Raw genomic sequence first — 16,893 nt, 5'->3', positions numbered from 1 at the left:
TGGACATCGACGTCGTGTCGTGTCATAGACAGAGAAGCTACTCCAGAATCTCCGACTTCTCGAGATTGTTCCAAGGCCTGTGGAATCAGTCAGTCATTCAAAAACAAACATACAGGATTCAGCGCAAAATAGTCTCGGGCCGCAACCTCAAGACTTTCGCATTAGGTCACGGCGAACCTCATCGAAAATAGCGGCTGACTCGTGCGGCTGTGATCCGGCATCAGCTTCAGCGGGCTGAACGTTATCGCCAACAGATTCGGTTGTCACCAGCGCCGGAACTGGTGTGCCTTTCTTGGATGCAGAGCTGTTTCGGCGGCTATCTAAGCTCTTAGTCAGAGTCTTCGCGACATTCCCCTCGGCCGTTGAGCGTTTGAGGCGAATAGATCCCTTTGCGTCTACGTGTGCTGAAGCAACTGTGCTTTTGCCTAGTCCTGGTGTGCTGGGAGCACCTGGTTTTTCTTCCGTCGCGTCCAAAAGATACCACCGTAGACCATCTGATAACTCGAAAGGATTCTCGTCGTCAGCTGAGACTTCATCGCTAATTATGGAATGACGGTCCTGGTTAGCGCCATTCATAGACCGAGACAAATCGACGACTCGCTCTTCCACTTTATTGATTCGAGCCAGTAGCCAATCTCGAGTTGATAGCTTGTGAACATCCTGCTCGCGCAGGAAGAAATGAGGTGCTCCGACATTGAAGGCTGCCCATGACCTGATGGCTTGATTGCGAGTGGGTAGAAACAAAGCGAGGTCACCTTCTTTGAAGGATCGATATGCAATTTTATCATGCGCCTCGCTCTGGGTACGGTGATATTTGTCTCGATATCCTCGCGCTTCTTTTTGCCATTTCCGAGCTAGCACCTCTATATCCTTCTCTCTCTTGACAACCGACTCACAGAAAATCTCCACATCAAACTTTTCCATGGAATCCATGAACCTCTTGAACTTGATAGCCTCCTCGTTGGAATCATCCTGAACCCAAGTGTGTAAAGTCGAATCTAGACGTAAAGAAGCGATGATTGAGGACGAAGATGCTTCGCCTATTCCTGAGGCACTAAGTTTCGAGGCTCTTTGAATGACGAGTTGATTATCCTGCTGAACAATGGCAAATCCGAGTTGCTCTAACATGCGTCCCATCTTTTCTGCTTGCTCCTGAAGTTTTTGCGATACCTCTCTAGCGTTGGCTCCTCGCGAATTTAGTCGAGTGAGGGCTTGCTGCTTAGCATCTTGGGCCTCCATTGCCTTTTCTCGCCATTTTTTGGCATCTTCTTCCGCTGCACGAGCTTGTCCATTGATCTGGACCAACTTCTGTGACAGAGAAGTGACCTTGCTTTCTTCTTCTGCCACACGTTCCCGAAGAACTTCAGAACCGGTCTCTCCAGCGGCAAACTTTGACCTCAAGTGATGTAATTGAGATCGTTCCTCAGCAAGCTCAGTCTTCAGAACCGATACCTGAGATCGTTCCTGAAGCAATTCATTTCGTAGTTTGGAGACTTCTGTATTGTGTTTCTCTATTGTTTCCCGTAATTCAGCAACATCAAGTTCGCCGAACTGAAGTTTCTCCTCCAGGGATTTCTTTTCCGCATTCAAGGCAGAATTCGACTCCTCTGTTTTTCTGGCATGAATTGCTAAACCTTCCGCAAGAATTTCTATAGCCTTGACCAAAGACACGAAGTCAGACGGCGCTGAACCTTCGGGGGAGAGAACGCCATGTGCAGCCTGTAACGTGTTAAAGTTTTCCAGGTTCTGCGTATTCATTTCGTCCAGTCGTGCTTGTAGCTCGGATATTTTCGCATCTTTGTCAGATAACAATCCTTTTCCAGTATCAACTGCGTGGTATAACTCCTGGATGCGCTGTTTTTCAGACGAGTAGTCTTTTCGTAAAGCTTCGACATCAGCCTTGGCGCTCTCCAACTCCTTTGCAGCGTCAGCTTTGACGGTTCCAAGCTGTTCTTCCAACTTTTGTGCCCGGTCTTCCACATCTTGCTTCTCATGATCTCGACGATCAAGTACCTGACAAAGTTCTTCTTCGAGCTCCTCAATTCGATGTTGCAATTGTTTAGCGTCGGCCTCAAGATATCGACGCTCGTCTTCAAACTCTCTCTGCCTGGACTCTAAATTTTTGATCAGGTCTTCTTTTGTTGATTGCGCCTCTTGCATTCTGTCGGTCGATGACTGGCGCTCAACGTGTGCTTCTCTTTGAAGACGCTGAACTACCTCTCTCTCTGCTAAGAGATCTGCCTCAAGAGTTAAAACCCGCTGGACTAAAGCTTTATCCTCGCCTGTTTGGTTGGCCGACAAACGTCGAGACGAGACCGAGGAACGTCTGGATAATGGATCCAGAAGAGGAGAAGCTGGTGATGTTGGAAGGTCCGAGCCAAAATTTCCACTTAGAGGACGAGTTATGTGGCTCTGGCGATGAAGAAGATCCTCGAGTTTGCGAATTCGACTCTCTGAGCCTTTTAATTTGTCTTCTAACTTGACTTTTTCGTCTCGTAAACTACGGACCATATCGTCACCACGGATGAGAAGTGAGCTACGACCCATGTCGATAACGCTTCCGTGTTTGAAGGCTTTTGCTCGCCGTTTCTGCTGTCGAGTAGGGTTGTCGAGGTCTGCATAAAGTTGGGATAATTCTTCTACTACTGCTGTCATCCCACCCTTGGACTTGAGGGCATCGATGTAGTTTTCGATATCTTTCCGATGCACCTCAGGCCATTCCGGCCCCTGACCTTGCAGGTTGATCTCCAGGCCAGGAGTCATGTCATCAGGAAGGGCTATGAGCTCTCCAGTTGTCTTGAGCCATTTCTTTCGTCGGCGCTGCTCTTCGTCTCTGAAAACAGCCATTTCTTCAGCTAGTGTAAGTGAGTCGGCCTTCAACTTTTCCCTCCATTCACGTCGCCGGACCGCTTCAATAAGCACGGAGCCGTAGACCACTGGTAAATGAAATACTGCATACAAGACCTCGAACACATCACCATCAACGTCTAGGTTTGCAATTTGCCCTTGGATATCTGCGAGGCGTGATTCCAGAGACGAAACTTTCCGCATATGCGTGATCGCCATCTTTGTCGCAGTATTTCGATGTCGGACAGCTTGTTCAAGCGCATTCTGCAGTTCAAGGGTGAGCTCTAAAAGAGATGGCAATAACTCTTTAGTATGAGCCAAGGCCATTCTAGATATATTGGCCAGGCTTTTTTGATTGCTCGGCAATCCCAGGACGTGCTCATAATCTGAGCTTACTTTCTTCGCGATAGTCTCTACCTCTTCCAATATACTGTGAGTCTCATCCAAGTGCGGTGGTTGGGCTTGGTCCAGCAATACCCGAGTGTCCGAAGCAATACTACCAACGGCTTTTTTCACTTCATCGATCCGGCGAGAAAAACTCTGGGAAACGGCATTTCCCCGAGAAGCGGCTCGGCGAACATCATCAACGTCTAGGAAATCTTGTAGTGTCCCATTCGAACGGTCTCTTGTCCCCTTTTTCGGTGTGGAGGGGCGTCCGAGAAAAGAAATATCCTTTCTGGCAGGTATGCTTTCCAATTTCTCCAAGGCCCGTTGCCATCCGTCCAAGGCAGACTTTTGTTCTTTGATAAGATCGTCCGCCCAGGTCTGGGCTTCTTGAAACTTATTTTCTAAACCGGCAACGTGAGACTTCAGATTCTCCAGAGCCACGCCCACACCACGGTAGACAATTTCCGAGTGCTCGTTGTGCTCCTGAAGCGAGCCATTTATAGTAGTGCAGCTTTCTGCCAAGGCCAGTGCCCATGTTCTTCGGGCCATGTAGAGATTACGCCAGGCTTGAAGATCATTCTGGTCGGCCAATGTATCGGGAGGGTTGCTTGGTTTGAAAGAAGGAGGTGGAGGGACGTCGGGAAGGTCGACAGACCCAGGCTCACTGACATATTGCCTGTCGTATAAAAAGATCTCGTTCTGAAAGGCGATCAATATCCCGAGACGGGCAACTCGGCTTGCAGTGAAACGTACCTCTGTGGCTAGCGTTTGGATTTTGACATTCTTTCCACGGGCGGTCATCAAAATTTGTCTTTGAATAGCTATCGATGTATTGCGGGCAATCCATGATCGAAGAGCGTCCGGACTGTCCTGGTGTTAGCTTCTGTAGCAATATCGATAGTAAGGCGTCGGGTAAGACATACGATGCAAACGAGACTGGGTCTGCCAGCAGATGCTCACCGGTGTGAGCAATGTAAATGTGTAACGACATAGCTGGTCTCCCAGACGGAGCCCCAAAAATCAGGGAAGTCCGATGAGAAGCTCCAGCGAAGTCGCGATGCTACTTCAAATAGCTACAGCGACAACATCGATCATGATCAGTAGAGCTGTCGGGGGTGCTTGGTAACGTGACGCAAGTTGGAGCAGCCAAAACGGGCTAGTCTGATGTCGGATCGGCCCCGCACTGGACGCGACTGACCCGTCCGATTTCAGGCACAGGAAGGAATCACGAGATGCGGTGATATGCTCTCGTGAGACCTGTGTATGTTCTCCCGCCGATGGCATCTTTCGTCCATGGCATCAAATGACAGTGCCGGGCCTCCGTCTTATGCCGCGGGCTTCGATGAGCCAGAGGCCGTGCTGCTGGAACTAGCAGCTGACAACAGTCAAGATGAGCTTGAGCTCTCTAGTAAAGAGCAGTTGTTATTGCGTCTTTACGACCAAATACAGGAATTAGACCTCGAACAAGCCGTGCTAGAGCAAGGTATGGGGCTCTTTGGCGATTTGCTGTACCTTGGAATTCCACTGATGGCGCATTCAGACCCAGAACAGCCTAGGAACGAAAATGTGGATGAGCAGCTTCGCGTGGCAGAGCGAGAGCTGTTAGAGGCTCGCGCGACTTACACTGTCAGGAGGAGAGCAATCGAATCAGTTCTCATGACCGACCCGATCCTCAAGGCCGTACACTTAAGGGCATCCACACCCGCGGAAAGGTGCGATCTGTGCTAATTACTTCGGTAGCAACCTCTACGAAACATACTGACTTGATGTCGCATACAGGGCTCTTCTTCCTCTCATCAACCGTCGTGACTTACTCTCGCTAATCTACGAAAATCTGTCTAATGCGCAAGCAGCTATACTGGAGACACGTTCGAATGCGGAAGTGGACAATATACGCGCGACAAAGCTAAACCAGGAACTCGCGCGCCAGCTCCTGGGCTTGACGGCAAAAGGGGAATCGTGGCGCGATGATGTCAAAGATAACACTCTACAGTCTCAGATAGAAGAGACTGAGCAGCAACATAAGAAAGCTCGATCCCAATGGGATATCATGAAAAACATCGTTAGCGCAGTCATTGTAAGCAGCGGAGTCGACTGGGCGCGCGACGACAGACTACGCGAACTAGTGTTGGATGAGCTAGACTGATGCCAATGAACTGGAACAAAACTAGCGAAAGCACTATTCTCCCCCAGCATACGAATGAATGATATATTTCTAGGCACTGATGCCCTTGAGGAGTGATCACTGGGCTTTCCCGAGAACTCGGGCAGTCAGCTCCACATCAGCTCGTTCTCTCATTCGACCTAAGCGCGTTCTAGACGTTAGCCCTATGAGGCTAATAGTGTTGATACAGACCGGGTTGCTAAACATATGATTGGCTGGGCAAGTTCTCATGGTCTGATCGCTGATTAAAGTCCTTCCTGTATCCCCGGCCTGGAGACCTCCCCTTCTCTGTTTCTTATAGCCGACTTGCCCTATCCCTATTCAGTACACAGGAGTAGTGCAAGGTTCGAATGGTGTGCAGCCGGAGATCGCACTGAGCAAGAATTGAGTAATCATGATCAATCATTACAAGGTGAACAGCGTAGCCTGCTTGCAAACGAGATGTCAGTCAGGCCGTAATGCCGACAACAAACAAGGATGCCGCCCATACAAGGGCAATCTAGTACGGTAAGGCTAGCTAGTCAGGCAAGTAAGGCAAGGAACTAGCAAAGACGACCGCACGCATACGAATAGAAATGTAGCAGCTCTGATAGTATGCAGATACTAGTCATACTCTATGGACTAAGCGGGAGAACTCGTCGACTAGTCAGTAATTAAAAACAATAACAAAAACAAGAGTAATAACAAGGTCGATTGTCGATTTCTGCGAGTCATCCGGGCACAGTGAGTGAGTGGCGCATAGCATCATGTTGTCTCCACCCTAGGGCCCAGGGCGCCGGCCGTGGCTCTGGTGTGGTAGCTCGTTGCATCATTATTCTTCAGTCTACTTACAAGGCGACCGATGCATAATTAGGACATGTGGAGTTACACGATGCGACTGCGGTTAACATTTTATTCTTCCAAAAGTCACCATAAAACAGATGCGGTGAAAGCGATACGAAATACTGCGCTTTTCACGTGCATTAGCAATTGGGTGCGGTACCACTGTCGTCAGGATATCCCGTCTGTAACAATAGGGCCGTATTATTATTATGATGCCGGCCGTCGCGTCTTGCTATGATTGATTGCGCGGTAGTTAGCAGCTGCGGGAGAATTAACTAGATGGACATAACTTGAATATTACCGATTCCTGCGATTGATCCTACTACCTCAACTGGTTACGAGAGTTATTATTATGTAAGCAGAAAATGAGTGCTGGTTCCGACACGATTGGCGCGTCGGTGTTCGCAGTGTCGCATTCCTGCGGTATACAGACTACACATTATATGAATACGTATTACATCGTGCACAGAACATAGTTAGTACATAGTAATACTAAGGTACTAATTATTCAGCACTGAGGCGGTTGCTCTAATTCTATCATGCTTCGGATCCACTCAAGGCCGAGGTTGGACTTGTATTCGCTCGATACGGCGTCCATACATTTAGACATATCTATATCTCTATCAATTGATACATGTATGTATGTATATTATATAGGCAGAGATGTATATATGTTTGTATAGATTGATATATACAAGCATGGTGATAAAGTACGTGGATCTGGGATGTATGTATGTATGTGACGGTATGTTACCGGCCGGGTGCAGTGTTATCCCGGGCTATACCCACCCCTCGCGATAGTGTGACGGTACGGTACAGTACGGGCAGAATGCGCCCTTGCGGCAACGCGGTGGTGGACGGCAGCGAAAAAGTGGCCCGCCCGTCCCGCACTGCAAGCAGGCTCGCTCCCTCCTCTCGCTCTCTTTACTAGGTGGCCGCCCGCTCTCACTCTGTTCTCTTCTCTCACCCATTCTCCCCATACAAACTGCCTCGCATACAACCAAGCTCTGCGTACACTGCCATCTAGGTAAGCTTCCTTATAGAGATCCCGACTATATACTATATACATCTGCCCACCATGTCCACCACCGTGGTCGCCCACCACTTCCTCCCATTTTCCCATCTTGTTCGCTTCTGAATACGCGTCATTTGTCCTTTTTTTTAATCATGTTTTTTGCCTCGAACCGCCATTGCTCTTGCTGTCTCTGCGCGTCCACCACTGCGCCAGCGGCCCTTTGAAGCTGAAGCCAGTCAATTTCCCAAATCCGCGCATTCTATTAGTTGGCTATCTGATTCTCTTGTTTTCTACGCGATATGCGTTGTCGCGGTACTGCAATGACTCTGCTGTGGTCTTGGATGCTTCAAAACGCGATCGCTTGGTGTTGGTTCCGCGTCCGCGCCTACTACCAAGCAACATGCACCTGCCCACCCCCTACGTGCACAATCTACTGCGCTCTGATCTGTTGCCTTGCTTTACTGTATTTTAACGGTCGCATATGTTCAAGAATCGTCGTCGCACGTGAATTGAGCGATTTAATCTGCTTGCGACGCGGCTGCTAACACTGGTCGTCCAGTCATCATGCCTAAGGAAAAGACCACACGCAAGACCAAGGCCCGCGGTGAGGGTGGCAAGAGAAAGAAGGGTAAGAGATGCACTGCTCACTCGCGCATCAACGCGTAACTCACTGTCCCTAGACCCCAATGCCCCCAAGCGTGGTCTCTCTGCTTACATGTTCTTTGCCAACGAGAACCGTGAGCGCGTCCGGGAGGAAAACCCCGGCATTGCCTTTGGTAAGTTGCTTTCTCTTGACCTGCCGCTGCTCCGTGTTAACGTTCGGAACCCAGGCCCTCTCGGCCGCAAGCTCGGCGAGCTGTGGAAGGCAATGGGCGAGTCTGACCGCAAGCCCTATGAGGACAAGGCTGCCGCCGACAAGAAGCGTTACGAGGATGAGAAGGCCACTTACTTGGTAAGTATAGCGCCTTGACACTGATATCGAACACGCTAACACCACGCCAGGCTGCCGATGAAGAGGAAGAGTCTTCCTAAGTAGATGATGCTCAAAAACATGACATCTTTATCATCGTTATCGGCTGACGCCTTTCTCTCTTCCACCTTGTATTCGTTCTATTTTTCTTTTGTCGGGTCTTCGGTATGGGCTGACGGGGTTCATGTGTTTCGTTCAATGTGTCTCATTTCGTTACGAGGGGTTTTACCAACATGGAAATCTTCGTTTTCTCTCTTTTCCTGATTTTTCTCACATCGGATAAGGGTCGGTTCAGTCGTGGCTGCCAAGTAATCGACATGCTGCCCACCGTACCCGCCCGTGGTTGGAGATAATGTAATCTTACTCGTGTCAATCATATCAGATGCCCGTGTGAGCAGATGAATTCAGTCCAGAATCAAAGTATCGTGTAAAGAAGCGAGCATCGAGAAGAGCTCGCCCGGCCCAAGCTTCTACAAGGCGGGGCGACAGCAGCTAACCCAGTCAATGGAGCTACTGTTCTGCATGGGTCTGCTGGGTCAGCCGGCCAATCCTGGATGCCAACGCATCTGGAGCCAGCGGTGATTGGTGGGCATAAACCGCTTCAACGGCTGAAATGGGATATTCGACTGTAGTTGTAGAACAGCGATGTGGTGTATGATCATCACAAAGGTGCTCTGAATAGGACTGTCTCTTATCTCACAGAGTCCAATCTCAACAGGTTACAAGTCTCGCGGTTGAATTCTCCATTTGTATAGTTGCTTGTAGCGTAAAAGTAAAGCCCCTTCTCGACAATTAAATATACGTACATCTCTTTCCATATTTATCGACATATGACATACTCATCACCCACTTTACCATCAATAAAGAATTCAATAGCTGAATAAGAAACTAAACAAGAATGTCTTCTGCTCCGCTGCTGGCCAATCACCATGAACAACACGCCTGCCGGATGCAACCACTGCAACCCGCTCAGACCGTCGAGGGCGTACCCAGGAAGGAGCCACTGAGCTATATCCCTCACAAGGACTAGCCTGCCACATGTGCACCTTCGATGTTTTGCCCTCACACCACATATCCAACTTCAAATGTTCAATGTTGGTTTGAACAATTGATATGAGCTCCCGAGACGTCCATGTACACATCAATTCAATATTGATAAGGGCAGCAATGCAGGATTGTGAGTGACTCACTCGTAATGTCACCCTTGATTGCAGATTGCAAATTGCTTGTGCTTACTGCTATCCATTGACAGTTGTCTATCTTGCGCACTGTAAGATGCGTTGACTGGTAACGACATCGACACGATCCTCCGCCTCTTAGCAGGCTTTTACAGACCCCCTTCGTTGCATCCTTGCATGTCCGCATGTTTGGCTTGGTGGGGATGGGTGGTGCGAGCTGCTGCGTTTTTCTCTCATGACAGCATAAACATCCTGTGTTTGCCATTTCTATTGGGTTCTGCCGCAAGCTGCAGGATGGACACGTCAACGCACTAAACCAGTCCACACTTGGTCTGCTTTTCCGCCCCGTCAATTTGCGAACAGAGCCTCAAGGTATTAGACGCTTTCCGAATAATAACTCGTTGTGTCCCGCTTGTGCAGCCCGTTTCCTGCGACGCGATGGTCCTGGCCAAAAGTCCGCCACAGCCCTGAGAGAGTCATAACCCTCCATTTCCTTTCTTAGCCTCGGCTGCTCCCACTGTGCATTCCGCCTTTCACCCGCATTATAGCACTCACCCCTTTTCTACCCTGAGCGTGAGAAAATGGAAAAAGGTTGCAATATTATCTAATGTTCCATCTATTCGTTACCCTACCAGCCAAGGCCGTGATGACAGAAACTTTGGGACAAAATTAGGTCGGCGCCGTCGTATACCCCGCACCCATTGGAGTATTATCACAAGAAAAGAGAGAGAAAGAAATGGATCTGCGGATTCCAGATACTATCGCCTTCGCGGAAGAGGTCGCTGTCGGCTTCACACAGTTTCGTGCTCATCTTCCAGAATACAGTGCAGAGATTACAAATTTGATCGCCAACCTTTATGCCACCAGCGCAACCCTCACATCCCTGGAAGGACTAACCAGACAATTTCCTCGTAACTATGCTCGTATTAAACCGGATTTGCAATTGCTGCTTGCCAGCCTGTGCTACACGCTGGATGAGATAACAACATCCTTTAAGAAGCTCGACAGGAAGCGTCTGGACAGCTATCGATATGTGTGGCTTGATTTGGACTCATACTTCCGTGAAGAAAGTAGCTATACGTTGAAGAGACGGCTTACCAGATATAAAATGTTCCTACAAGAGCTAGAAGATATGATGCAAAAGTATACTACAGATCCACCTCTTGCTGCCGCAATGTGAATGCTAACCCCTAGCAGTAAGGCGCCAAATGCTCACTTCATGGCTGAACTGCGTAGCAGTTTGACCACACTTCTGTCTGAGCAAGATGGCCGTCTGGCAGCACGTCTGGCAGGTTTCTCGATCGGTCGACCAGACTCTTCTGTAAGTAGCAGCCTGGATCCTGGAAGTCCTATAGAGCACCATGGCCCTGGGAAACGTCGGTCGTATGAACGAGCACGACCCGGTGTTGGCCCATCTCATTTCCCACCGATTTCTCCGACATCATCATCTCAAGGGGCCGCCCCGCCATGGGTGCCTGAGGTGCCAAGTTCACCGACGTCGACGACTACAGCAACAACGATGTCTAACCTCTCATCGGCGGTTTTGAATGATCACTGGGCAAGGGATATCTTTGCGGATGACACTTTTAGCACCCCGATTCCTGCTGATGGTGAGAGGTGAGCTAATTAAAAGCAGGCAATGTCTTATAGCAATGAAGCTGACATTGAATAGTTCAAAATGCCTCGGCGAAGATGTAGAGGATATTAAAGAGTGGCTCCATACCGAGGGGTTTGATGAGGTGGCCTATCTGTAAGATAGAAATCTTATGCCTGCTTGATGTTGACTAACGATGCCCAGGTCTTTCAATGAAGATAGCTCCAATCTTTCCGTCTCTTTCTACGTTAGAGAGGATGATAACCGCGCACGAATACTGTGCAAGGTGCAGAGAACTAGACGCTCGAGTAAATACTGCTGTCTTCCTCTTAACATGCTGGAAGTGAGACGAGTTGGGTCGTGTTTGCAATTTTGTCGAAGACGAAACTCTGGAACAAAGCTGATTCCATGGCTCAATCTAAATTTTCGCACCATCGAGAGTAAGTAGGACGGGGGGATGGCTTTGGGTAACAGCTAACTCAGTGATATAGAGATGGTGACTTTTTTCTGTACCTTTCTCGCATTGCGGTCGCAAGATTCCCGTCGACAAGTGCATAACCTTCGGGATTACGAGCTACACGCTGAAAAGGAGAAATTCGGAGGGTAAACCTAGATCTCTGTCAATTGAATAATTGACTCTACGAGTGTATATGCTAATCAAAATCCTTGTAGCCTTATCGTTGATGACAGTTATCTTCACGCTTTACGTATTTACAAAGACCGCATTTCTGGCTCCATCAGATTACAGGCGTCTATCCACCAAGGCGAAATGGAAAGGTATATGCATATTTTCGTGAATTAGTATGATGCAGGTGCTGACCAGTCGTCAGAGCGCCTGTATGGACGGCTTTTATAACACCATATATCGAATCTTCGTTCTGGGCTCGTCGAATTGGCAAGAGGGTCGTTCTACGCGACTTACGAAGGATTATTCTTTACCCCGAATACACTCCACCGAGAACATCTCGTGGTGAACATATTTTGAAGTTCACATCCGAAGCTGGTGTGTAGTTCCATCTTATATCTCATTTTATACTCTTGCTGATCTCTTCTTCAATAATGGTTAGATGCCGAAGACTTTATTGCGGTCATCGATAAGCTCGCTTTGACTGATTAATCACCGTCTCGTCGGATACATGCACTTCAACGAAAACAAAATAATCTTCGAATTGTTTAATCCCAATATTACGTTAAAACGACCAGTAATGAATCATGAGATATGATACTACGATTGATACCCTGCTTTTTCTGATGTTGTGGATTTTTTTCCCTATATTCACGACTTTATAGTCAAGGATGGCCTAGTTACTATAATTTACTCATCAAGTGTCCAACTGCTGTGTAACCACATCTTATTAAAATTATTATTCATAACACTATGTACAAGTTTTTCTCACGCTTGATTATCAAACAAATTTCATCCCAGATCAACACTTAGCCCCTTCAAAAAGCGGTCTGCGTGATGTCTACTTCTCAATTCCTGGATCTTTTTCCTTCGTTCATCCTTGACACGATCGCGCTCAGCTTTACGTTCACTGCGCGCTTGTCGCTCCCTCTCTGTTTCTTGCCGGGTATTCAATAATTCCTCCATTTCCCTCTCTCGCACTTTTTCGTCGGACGAAAACTTGTAGAATCCCGTACCGCGAGTACGCACTTCAGCCTCTGCATCATAATGAACCTGTTGGGGGGTGTTGCCGATCTGTCACGCTTCGATGCGAGATAGGCCATCTGCGATGCCATGGCTGCGTCCGGGTTGAATGCGTGAGATTGGATAGTCTCGCCATGTATTAGGTTTGTAGGCCGCGACGGCCGCGACTTGTCCACCTCATCACGCCCTCCTGCCTCGAGTCTAATTAATCGAGCAGCCTCCGCAGCTTCGGCTTTCGTGCCACGCCGCGTCCGGCCAAACTCGTCTTCATATTCCACCAGCGAACCAGTCTCATCCTCGTCGTCGCTACCATCTTCCCCCCTCGTTCTTGTCTCTTCTCCTCCTCCTCTGCCCATTTCCGATCAAAATCCACAAGAGCATTCCGTTCCCGGCGACGCATCCTCGACATCTGCTCATCATCATTATTCCCCACCAGTCCCTCCTCATCACTACTACTGGCCCCATCAGCTAAATGATGGCCCCTTTTCAGATCTTCATAAAGAGTTGCTTTCTCTTGCATACGTCGCTTCGATCGTTGCAGGGTGGCAGCATCGACCTGGCCAATGTCATCACTCTTCTGATGGACTGGTCGCACCCCATGCACATCTTCAGCTTCATCCGCCGCGGCGCGTTTTAGGGTACCTTTGTTGTGAACGGAGAAAATATCGGATTTTGCGGTTTTCGACGGCCGTGTGCGTCCTTTGTTTGTATTTGAATCGGCATCTTTGGAGATGAGCGAGGAGAGGTGTGTTGTAAAGGCTAAGGTTGATGAGGAGGTGATATCTTTTTGGCTGACGCCTTGTCTGGAGCGCTGGATGCCGTAGAGCGCGTCAGAGGGGTTTTTGGAGGTCATGTTATATTCGTGTTTGGTGGTGGTCTATTGAATGATCGTGAAGAGGCGTAGTTTGACCAGTTTGATCAACGCTTGGGGAGCTTGGGCCAATCAGCCAGCAGCGGTGGGCCTCCGATAATCGCAGGCTAAACTTATCGCAAACGACTTTGCCCCGCATGGGCCATACTGCCATGACAGACCGAAATAATTCCACAGTTGTTTGAGTTGTTTCTTCTGTGACATTATTTAAAAATTCAACCAATTGCATATCCATCATTCACATCCCCCTCAATTGTGAGCCATGCCATCGAACCCAGTCTATCTCGGCGTCATTGGTACAAACACCAACAATCCACCTCTCCAGGTTCTATACTAACCCGAGTCCAGGCGTCGGCGGTGTTGGCAATGCTTTCCTCCACCAACTCGCCAAACTCCCAGCCCCTCCCTCCCTCATCCTCCTCGCTCGCTCTTCACAAACCCTCCTATCCCCAGCGCCCGCGTACTCGCCTGCAATCCCCGCAGCAGACTGGCAAACCGCATCCGCCACACCATCTCTCACCAAGTCAGGCGCCTTAACCCCAGCAGAGATCGTCTCCTACCTCTCCTCTGCGCCTGGCCGCTCCGTTCTCGTAGACAACACCTCTGACCCCGCCCTAGCCAGCGCATACCCCCAATTCCTCAAAGCCGGCATCTCTATCGTCACCCCCAACAAAAAGGGCTTCTCGTCCGACCTCTCGCTATGGAAAGACATCTTTACTTCCGCAGCAACCGGCAACGCCCTTATCTACCACGAAAGCACTGTCGGCGCCGGTCTCCCCGTCATTTCCACCCTTCGCGACCTCGTCGCAACCGGTGACGAGGTTACTCGCATCGAGGGCGTGTTTTCAGGCACTCTTTCTTTCCTATTCAACACATTTGCGCCTGTCTCTGGCGCGTCTTCGGCGAAATGGAGCGACGTGGTCAGCCAGGCCAAGGACCTAGGCTACACCGAGCCCGATCCGCGTGACGACCTGAACGGCATGGACGTGGCGCGGAAGCTGACCATTCTCGCACGCATTGCGGGTCTGGAAGTGCAAAGCCCGAATTCGTTCCCTATCGAGTCGCTTATTCCAGCGGAATTGGCTTCGTTGCCTAGCACGGCTGAAGGTGTGAAAGAGTTCATGGCCCGACTCCCGGACTTCGATGGCCAGATCGCTGCGGTCAAGGAGCAGGCGGAGAAGGAGGGTAAGGTTGTTCGGTATGTCGGTAGCATTGATGTTGCTGCGAAGCAAGTCACGGTTGGATTGCAGAAGTTTAATAAGGACAGCGCCATCGCCGGGTTGAAGGGTAGTGACAATATTATTAGCTTTTATACGAAGCGCTACGGCGGTAACCCGCTTATCATCCAGGGTGGTGGTGCCGGTGGCGAGGTGACTGCTATGGGGGTTTTGTCTGACCTGATCAAAGTGTTGGAACGGCTGTAAAGAATCTACCGTAAAGAAAAGAGAAAAGCAAAAGAAAGACGAGGTCTGATAGAATTAAAATGTACTTATCAACAAAATCTTAATTCTTGCTACGCAGATACGCCTTGACGGCGTCCGCCCAGACAGGGCCTCGCTTATAGCCATGAATGGCCGGCGAACTTCCTTCTTTCAGGCCATCAATAGCCACCGCAAGATCCTCGCCCAGTCCCTCCTCTTTGATCTGACTTAGCGGATATGTGTAGGTATGGAAGCCAAATACAAGAGCCTTTGATGTGGGTAGACGATGTAGAGTCTGACGCTCGCATCGAAGCAGGGTCTATCAAAATGTCAGCCAGAGTTTTACTCATTTACAACCCTAATAATTCAACATACCGTCTCAATGTCCAACTCCCCCTCCTTAATTTTCTCCTCCTTCTCTGCTGCATTACTGTGCAGTCCGCCGAACGCAGCGAATAACTCTGTATTCGTCGAAATACTCCAATTCACCCGTCTCACATACTTTCCCACCTCGAGACTCTCAAAGTACCGATCCACACTCTTCTCCAACTTTTCTGCATAGCCTGGAACCGGCTCGTGGATTTTTGCGAGCCGGTTGCCCAGCTTCTTGCGCGGGTTGAAGCCTGCAGGATAGCATGTTTCGTAGGCGACAAGTCTGTATTTAGATTTCTCATCTGCTTCATCTTCAGGTAGAAGAATTAGGAAATCCTCATCTACCGTCTTGAGCAGAATCTCCAAAGCGCGCAGTGGTGAGGTGAACTTCGTGACCTCCGAGGGATATAGCTCGTTCATCACCAGATTCTCCAGCATATACGCTTTCCCAGACTCAAACGCGGTTTCGTGGAGACGGAACATAGTTGGATAGCGCACGGGGAGATATGTTGACATGATATACCGGTATAATTCGCTAATGGCGCCTACAATACGTTTGTCCGACTCATCGTGGATCGCGACGACAATGTCGTGGTGTTCCCTGAGTAGCTTGCGTCGGTATCGGATTCGCTCCTTGTATGTCATGTCCATGGGGATGAGTTCGGAGGGGTTGAGCGTTTCGAGGCCTGTAGTGGGATTAGTCTTTTGCGCATGTTCCACTGAGCAGGGGGTATTTCTTGCCCATTGTAAGGTGATACTTGGGTCTGAATGGTCGGAACTTGAGCGGCTCTTGCGTCGCCAAGTTGAAGTTCTCTGCGGCTTCAGGGAGTGGGAACCCAGGGGAATCGAGAAATCGGGATTTTCGCACGGATTTGAAATTGCGCTGTGGTTGTCAGTTATGATAGCAGTCAGAGCAGGGCCAGTATAAACATACAAATTTAAAAACTAATTGCGAAAGCAGTATAGTCGCGACCGCTACCACAATAGCCACCTGCGTCCGATCCATTTCAGTGACATTCGTCTTGATCTGCTCTATCGATGGAATGGATTCGATGCTCGAGTGAAACGAGGCGATAATCAAGTTGATAATGTCGCGGGTAGACTCCTGGAAGCTCTTTGTAGGGTCCATGATGAAGAGGCTAGATTTTCACACGCGACAATTATTCAGAGTCTTCCTCCTATTAGACTATCAGTGCCTTATCTTGTGTCGGTCGTTGCTCCGGTGTTTCACAGAGCGAGAGTTGCTCTAGGCGATTGTCGACGCAGGCACTGCTTACCAGAATGGAGACAGCAGGCTGCAAGTTAGTCGCCCTTTGATTTGGGGCAATGCATGTAACAATGAGCAGGCACAGGTTGCAGGATGCGGCTTAGTATTTATTGACGGGGAATTAATGAAATGATTGATTAGTTGGGGAAGGGTTCTGGAAGCTTGTCTCCGCATTTGGCCCCGGTCCTTGCCTTATCTGGTAAGTCGATGCGAACTCGACAAAGACAACGATAAAGAAGATACTGTAAAGAGTTTGGCTGACAATAGGCTTAGATGTGTATTATTCAATATTAATTACATACACTACTTGGTCGATATACTGTTTCAGTTCAGCTAT

General features: G+C 49.1%; 8 protein-coding genes across 8 annotated transcripts; 5 read left to right on the top strand and 3 right to left on the bottom strand.

The window, feature by feature from the left end:
• Window positions 1–1,271: 1,271 nt before the first annotated feature.
• Window positions 1,272–4,340, bottom strand: BGW36DRAFT_23527 (uncharacterized protein). Its single transcript, XM_046210011.1, has 4 exons — window positions 4,158–4,340; window positions 3,988–4,099; window positions 1,969–3,933; window positions 1,272–1,874 (listed from the first exon to the last, which is right to left on the bottom strand). Exons 1-4 carry the CDS (start codon window positions 4,223–4,225, stop codon window positions 1,755–1,757), a joined length of 2,265 nt encoding a protein of 754 aa, XP_046068504.1. The 5' UTR covers window positions 4,226–4,340; the 3' UTR covers window positions 1,272–1,754.
• Window positions 4,341–4,527: 187 nt separating this feature from the next.
• On the top strand, window positions 4,528–5,380 carry BGW36DRAFT_362184 (centromere protein H (CENP-H)-domain-containing protein; the record flags this gene model as incomplete). The annotated part of the gene is made up of 2 exons (XM_046214349.1): window positions 4,528–4,946; window positions 5,014–5,380. 2 exons carry the CDS (start codon window positions 4,528–4,530, stop codon window positions 5,378–5,380), a joined length of 786 nt encoding a protein of 261 aa, XP_046068503.1.
• A 2,059-nt stretch (window positions 5,381–7,439) lies between these two features.
• BGW36DRAFT_23481 (uncharacterized protein) lies at window positions 7,440–7,865 on the top strand. The gene has a single exon (XM_046210010.1). It carries the CDS (start codon window positions 7,535–7,537, stop codon window positions 7,778–7,780), a length of 246 nt encoding a protein of 81 aa, XP_046068502.1. The 5' UTR covers window positions 7,440–7,534; the 3' UTR covers window positions 7,781–7,865.
• On the top strand, window positions 7,800–8,267 carry BGW36DRAFT_362183 (nucleosome binding protein; the record flags this gene model as incomplete). The annotated part of the gene is made up of 4 exons (XM_046214348.1): window positions 7,800–7,863; window positions 7,916–8,011; window positions 8,066–8,187; window positions 8,238–8,267. The coding sequence occupies 4 exons, from the start codon at window positions 7,800–7,802 to the stop codon at window positions 8,265–8,267; spliced, it is 312 nt and encodes a 103-aa protein (XP_046068501.1).
• A 1,496-nt stretch (window positions 8,268–9,763) lies between these two features.
• BGW36DRAFT_23436 (uncharacterized protein) lies at window positions 9,764–12,297 on the top strand. Its single transcript, XM_046210008.1, has 8 exons — window positions 9,764–10,526; window positions 10,581–11,000; window positions 11,056–11,133; window positions 11,182–11,417; window positions 11,469–11,580; window positions 11,650–11,754; window positions 11,808–11,980; window positions 12,045–12,297. Exons 1-8 carry the CDS (start codon window positions 10,120–10,122, stop codon window positions 12,092–12,094), a joined length of 1,581 nt encoding a protein of 526 aa, XP_046068500.1. The 5' UTR covers window positions 9,764–10,119; the 3' UTR covers window positions 12,095–12,297.
• A 15-nt stretch (window positions 12,298–12,312) lies between these two features.
• Window positions 12,313–13,556, bottom strand: BGW36DRAFT_384847 (uncharacterized protein). Its single transcript, XM_046216850.1, has 3 exons — window positions 12,936–13,556; window positions 12,684–12,915; window positions 12,313–12,639 (listed from the first exon to the last, which is right to left on the bottom strand). The coding sequence occupies exons 1-3, from the start codon at window positions 13,476–13,478 to the stop codon at window positions 12,395–12,397; spliced, it is 1,020 nt and encodes a 339-aa protein (XP_046068499.1). The 5' UTR covers window positions 13,479–13,556; the 3' UTR covers window positions 12,313–12,394.
• BGW36DRAFT_23424 (homoserine dehydrogenase) lies at window positions 13,542–15,102 on the top strand. The gene is made up of 2 exons (XM_046210006.1): window positions 13,542–13,792; window positions 13,845–15,102. The coding sequence occupies exons 1-2, from the start codon at window positions 13,759–13,761 to the stop codon at window positions 14,918–14,920; spliced, it is 1,110 nt and encodes a 369-aa protein (XP_046068498.1). The 5' UTR covers window positions 13,542–13,758; the 3' UTR covers window positions 14,921–15,102.
• Window positions 14,960–16,668, bottom strand: BGW36DRAFT_23427 (uncharacterized protein). Its single transcript, XM_046210007.1, has 4 exons — window positions 16,224–16,668; window positions 16,031–16,172; window positions 15,293–15,975; window positions 14,960–15,236 (listed from the first exon to the last, which is right to left on the bottom strand). Exons 1-4 carry the CDS (start codon window positions 16,416–16,418, stop codon window positions 15,000–15,002), a joined length of 1,257 nt encoding a protein of 418 aa, XP_046068497.1. The 5' UTR covers window positions 16,419–16,668; the 3' UTR covers window positions 14,960–14,999.
• Between the last annotated feature and the right edge of the window lie 225 nt (window positions 16,669–16,893).

The sequence above is a fragment of the Talaromyces proteolyticus genome (genome assembly GCF_021365285.1).
Source record: "Talaromyces proteolyticus strain PMI_201 chromosome Unknown BGW36scaffold_10, whole genome shotgun sequence".
In the NCBI taxonomy this organism is placed as follows: domain Eukaryota; kingdom Fungi; phylum Ascomycota; class Eurotiomycetes; order Eurotiales; family Trichocomaceae; genus Talaromyces; species Talaromyces proteolyticus.
Note: the sequence above shows the minus strand (reverse complement) of the source record. Positions and strands in the feature narration are given on the sequence as shown.